Below are 4929 nucleotides of genomic sequence, written 5' to 3'. Positions count from 1 at the left end.
ACTCTCCCCAGGCAGGAGGACACTGAGGGCGGCCCCCCAGCCCCGTCAGGACGGAGAGCCCTCGGGGGCACCCAGCGCCCCACCTTCTCGCTGGGGAGGTAGTGGTCCCATAGCTTGAGCATTTTTATCCATTTGTCCGCTCGCCGCCCACGAGGAGGGCGTAGGTGTGCTCGCACACGGTGCACGCTCAGCGGGCCGCCCCAGGGACCCCCGGCCCTGCCTTGGGGCCCTCGTGCCGCACACGGTGGCGTGGAATTCCTGCTCACGCTGGAGACAAAGCGAGTGCATGTGTCAGAACCTGAGCTGTTGGTTCACGCCTCTGAGCAACTCCTTTGACTTTTTCCCTAGATCTTTTGCGATTAAGGAGTTTTTTTCGAAGCCCAAGTACAACCACATTTTGCAGCCAGAAGACTGTCTGTCTGAACCGTGCACCATCCTGCAGCTGGACATGAGAACCGTGCAGATCGCTGACCTGGAGGTGAGAGCCCCGGAGGCTAAGTGGGCGGCGCACGTACCAGACTCTGTGTGAATACACAGATTGAGGAACCTTGCCTTTGATTTTCCCTGAGTCTTGTCTTTTTTATTCTCTGATTTTGCATTTTTACAATATTTTTTCACGGACCTCTTTAATATCATCAGTCATTTTTATATTTATGTTTAATATTTTCAGCATCTTGAGATTCTAATAAATTATATCTAGTTTCTTCAAGGATTTCAAGGTAAAAATTTTTTTTCTAAGTTGTGCTGCCCTGGATGACAAAATTCTTAATTCTTACTCTTACATTCCCCCTGTTGCCACGAGGTGGCGCGTGTGCATTCAGGAGGGTCTCATTTTAAGGGTGTGCTTGGAGGTGCAGAGCTTGGGAGCGGGTCCCTGGAACCCCCTGGAGCTCAGCCGGGAGCTAAGCTGTTGGCTCTGCACTTAGTTTCGCAGTATAGAGAGGCCCGGTTCTTTATGCCAAGAATTGAGAAGAAAGGATTCCACTCAAATATGGGGCCAGAAAATGAGGCAAATGAGGCCCACGTTGCTTGAAACCTTTTCTGATTATCTGCAGCATGTGAATTTGTGCTGCCAGCTTTAGTAGTTCTTTCCCGAGGAGCAGGTTTGCTGTGTTTGGCGACACTAGCAAGTTGCATCCACAGTTACTGGACTAGACGTGGGGCCGGGCAGTGCAGCGGCATCTGAGCGGGGCTGGCGGGGACAGCTGCTAGTTCCTGCCCCGGAGCCCTCGCCGCCTGCTGTCACGCGCTCACGGGAGCCGCGTCCCTTCCTTATCGTTGCCTGAACAGACCATGAAAGGCGAGCTGCACTTTGAGATCAGGAAGGCCGGCACGCTGCATGGATTCACGGCCTGGTTCAGTGTCCGGTTCCAGAGCCTGGAGGAGGACGAGCCGCAGCTGGTGCCGAGCACAGGCCCGTTTCACCCGTGAGTGTGCAGCACCCGCAGGGGCTCCGCTGCCCCGGGAGGAGCGGGTGCAGGTTCCCTGCCGCGCAGCCGTTGGGGAGGCAGTGGCGTGTGTGGGCGGTGGGCGGGGGACCGGGACCGTGCCCCACCCGCCCCTGCCCTGGGCTGCCCTGCTTGTCCTCTGACCCCTGCATGAACGGGCGGAGCGCACTTTGCCTGCCTCAGTTGCCCTGGACGCTGCTTCAGCTTCCCATGGTCTAATACAAGCACAACCCGTGGAATTGTAGGGGCTTTTAACTCCCCAAGACTTTCTTGAGGAAGGTCAGTGTTTCTTGAGACAAATTTTTTTTAAAGATTTTATTTGAGGGAGAGAGTGGGCGAGAGAGCACATGAGCAGAGGGCGGGGGCAGGGGAGGGAGAGGCAGACGCCCCGCTGAGCAGGGAGCCCGATGCGGGACTCGATCCCAGGCCCCAGGGTCATCCGTGAGCCGAAGGCAGACGCTCCCCCGACTGAGCCCCCAGCCGCCCCTGGGACACTTCTGTGCAGTAGCATCTTGGCGCTGCTCGCTGCTCGGGCGTGCCGGGCGCTGCGGTCTGCCTCGGAGCTGGACCCAGCAGCCCGGCGCAGCGCTGCCTTCATGGGGCCTCCGTGGGCCTGCGCGGTAGTGCCCGGGCCGGGGTGGGCAGCCGCGCTGCTCAGGTCAGCATTGGCTGCAGCAGGGGTCCTCGGGGCCTCGCGTCCGTCCGCACCACAGGAGCCAGGCTGTTGGCCGGAGCATCCGTAGAGGTGGCGGGGCCAGGCCTCCGGCCGCCCTTCCCGGTCCTGGCGCACAGATGCGAGCTGTCGCCCGCCGAGGGTGGGAACTCAGGCCCCGGGGTCGTGCGCCCGCACACGGTGGGGTGGGGCAGGCAGGTGCCGAGCCCGGGCAGCGCTCTGGGACGTGGGGACAGGGGCCCTCACGGTGCCTGGGGCCGGAGGGACAGGAGGGCTGAGCGTGACCCCGAGGCTGTGGAGCCGTGTCCTCAGGGCCTGCAGAACCCGGAGAGCGCGGAGCGTGACCATTTGTCCCAGATGTCGCACTTGCCACACCCCCTCCAGCCCGACTCCCAGGGGCAGTGGCCTTCCTGCGCTGCAGAAACTAGAACTCAGCGTTGGCAGCCTAGGGACCAGGCAGGGACGTGGTAGACGCCCCGTGCCAGGGTGCAGGGGCCTGGGCAGGGCCTAGAGCCGCATGCTCGCTGGGCTGCGGCCCAGTCCCTGGCGCCCACAGAGGCCTCGTGTGGGCCTGGTGCATCTGCCCCGCGGGGGAGCCTGGGGGTCTGCCCCACAGAGGTGACGCATGCCCCGTGTCTTGCAGAACCACCCACTGGAAGCAGGTGCTGTTTATGATGGACGAGCCCGTGTCCGTGCTCTCGGGAGATGTGATCACAGGCTCGGTTATGTTGCAGAGAAACCCCGTGTGGAGGAGGCACATGTCCGTGGCGCTCAGCTGGTCCGTCACTTCCACACAAGACCCCACATCGCAGAAAGTAAGGCTCGTGCCATGTCGCAGGGCAGGTGCTGGGCGCTGGTGCTGGGAGACGGGCCTGGTGGTCGTGGTGCCACGGCCTCGGCCTCGCGCGCCTGCGCTGCTTTCTCACCCTCCTCACGGGAAGTGGATGTTGTTATTGGTAGAACAGGAAACGGGGGCAGGAAGGTGAGTCTGAGGGCAGGGGCCCAGCCCAGGGCCACCCTTCCCGTGTGCAGGAGGCCCCGGTGGAGAGCGGGCCTGGCCGCCGTTCCCACACGTGGTGCAGGATGGCAGAGGGGATGCAACGGTTTTCCTCTGGTCTCCTACCTGCTTTGTGCTAATTTTATGTCAAAGTCTTAATGTTTGTCATTAAGAAAACTTCTCCGCCTGGAAGTCGCTCTTGGGTGCGATCCTGAGTCGTCATCAGGAGGTGCTGCGTGTGAGTCACACTCAAGCAGTTTATTATGATTGATTTGCTTTGTCTGTTTTCAGGTTGGAGAGAAGGTCTTTCCCATCTGGAGATGAGGGTTGAAGTTGTGGGAAGCAGGTGCTGCAGGAACGAGCCCGGGGCCTCCACAGGCGCCGCGTGGGGCTCGGCGGGGACCCGTCACCCCTGTCACTGCCCGTGTCTGTGCTCTAGAAGTAGGCTGTGTCCCCAGGTGTCCACAGTCTGGCTCGTGGCCGAGTCGGTGGCACCGTGTCCCTAAGCTAGGTCTAGATCTCAACTCGTAGGGCACACGCGCATCAACCTCGTACTCCTGTGAAAGTGGCTGTTCACGCATCATGTGTCATGGTGTCCTTGCTGCCCGGGCCCCTCCCTGTCGTGCGAAGGTGGGCGCCCCAAAGCCGTGCAGGGCCTGGAGGCAGCGATGCATGTGACAGGACTCTGCATGGATAGTACAGTCGTAGAGATGTCTTCCACGTAAATTATGTGTTGGCGCATAGCACATACTCAATAAATATTTTTAAAGAAATGAGTGTTGGCGTGTTTCCGTGCGCACAGCGTCCTCAGTGTCAGCTCCTTGGCGGGGCCCGGCTCGAAGCCCTTCATAGGCTTGTTCTGCGAACACCTGCTCCGTGGCTTAGTCTCTCTATTTTGATAAACGGAAGTTCTTAAGTTTTATTTTGTCCGATTCGACATTATTTTCCTTAAGGATGCACTTGCTGCGTCCAGTGGAAGGAATCTGTTCTCCGTTTACGGCTCCGTCGGTCGCCCTGGCGCACAGCTCAGCGCCCCCGGCCTCGGTTTCTCTCGGGCCGTCTGGGCGGGCTCGGGATTCGCGTCCCCAGGGGTGGCTGCTCCGGCGGTGGAGTTGCAGCTTCTTTCCTCTCCTGCTGCGCGCACCCTTGCTTTCTCCTCTAGAGCTGCTGCGGCGGCAACAGCATGTTTTGATTTATTTTCAGTATCTTCCGGTTCCAAGTATTTTCTAATTCCCATTATGAGTTCTTCTGCTGTCCCAGGGCTATTTAGAAATTGTGGCTTAATTTCCAAAGGTGGAATTTTCTAGGTATTTTTTCTTATTAATCTCTAGCTGAATGTCACTGTGCTCAGAGGATGACCTGAGTCATCTCACTCCCCTGAGGTCACAAGGACTTGAATGTGCGTCATGCTGTTGGATGATGGAGAGGCCACCATGTCGCCGGGATCGGCTCGGGCAGCCGTGTTGCTCGCTCGGCCCCGATGCTTCGGCTGCGCCTCCTCATCCCCTCAGGCAGCTGCCACGGGAGGGAGCAGGGCCTCCGAGGACACAGCTGCACCTCGGCGGCCTCATTTGACCCATGTCCTTAAGGCCCTGATCTGCAACGCAGTCACACTGCGGGGCCCTGCTGTGACCCCCGACATCCCCGTGCTGGGATGGAACCCCCACTGCAGAGCGGGCCTCTGGGGATGTCGGGGGCACCTGAATGATGGGGGGGTGGCAGGGGATGTCAGGGGCACCTGTGGGGGCTCCTGGCACTCCTGTGGCACAGCCCCACCCTGTGCTGCTCACAGTGCCACGAGCTTGCCAGCC

The 4929-nt window shown here is 59.9% G+C and overlaps 1 protein-coding gene across 1 annotated transcript; it reads left to right on the top strand.

Moving 5' to 3' along the window:
• The first annotated feature begins 286 nt into the window (after positions 1–286).
• LOC140619905 (protein arginine N-methyltransferase 2-like) lies at positions 287–3831 on the top strand. The gene is made up of 4 exons (XM_072803779.1): positions 287–478; positions 1291–1427; positions 2765–2936; positions 3410–3831. Exons 1-4 carry the CDS (start codon positions 287–289, stop codon positions 3440–3442), a joined length of 534 nt encoding a protein of 177 aa, XP_072659880.1. The 3' UTR covers positions 3443–3831.
• Positions 3832–4929: the final 1098 nt, after the last annotated feature.

Source organism: Canis lupus, chromosome 28, assembly GCF_048164855.1.
Source record: "Canis lupus baileyi chromosome 28, mCanLup2.hap1, whole genome shotgun sequence".
Taxonomy (NCBI): domain Eukaryota; kingdom Metazoa; phylum Chordata; class Mammalia; order Carnivora; family Canidae; genus Canis; species Canis lupus.
This window is presented reverse-complemented; position numbering and strand designations above follow the sequence as displayed.

What these genes read in the sequence shown, in the direction of transcription:
- LOC140619905 (XM_072803779.1), top strand. Translation starts at nt 287, where the DNA reads ATGTGTCAGAACCTGAGCTGTTGGTTCACGCCTCTGAGCAACTCCTTT. An exon ending in AGCACAGGCCCGTTTCACCC is followed by an intron (nt 1,428 to 2,764) that starts GTGAGTGTGCAG and finishes CGTGTCTTGCAG; the next exon opens with AACCACCCACTGGAAGCAGG. An exon ending in AAGACCCCACATCGCAGAAA is followed by an intron (nt 2,937 to 3,409) that starts GTAAGGCTCGTG and finishes GTCTGTTTTCAG; the next exon opens with GTTGGAGAGAAGGTCTTTCC.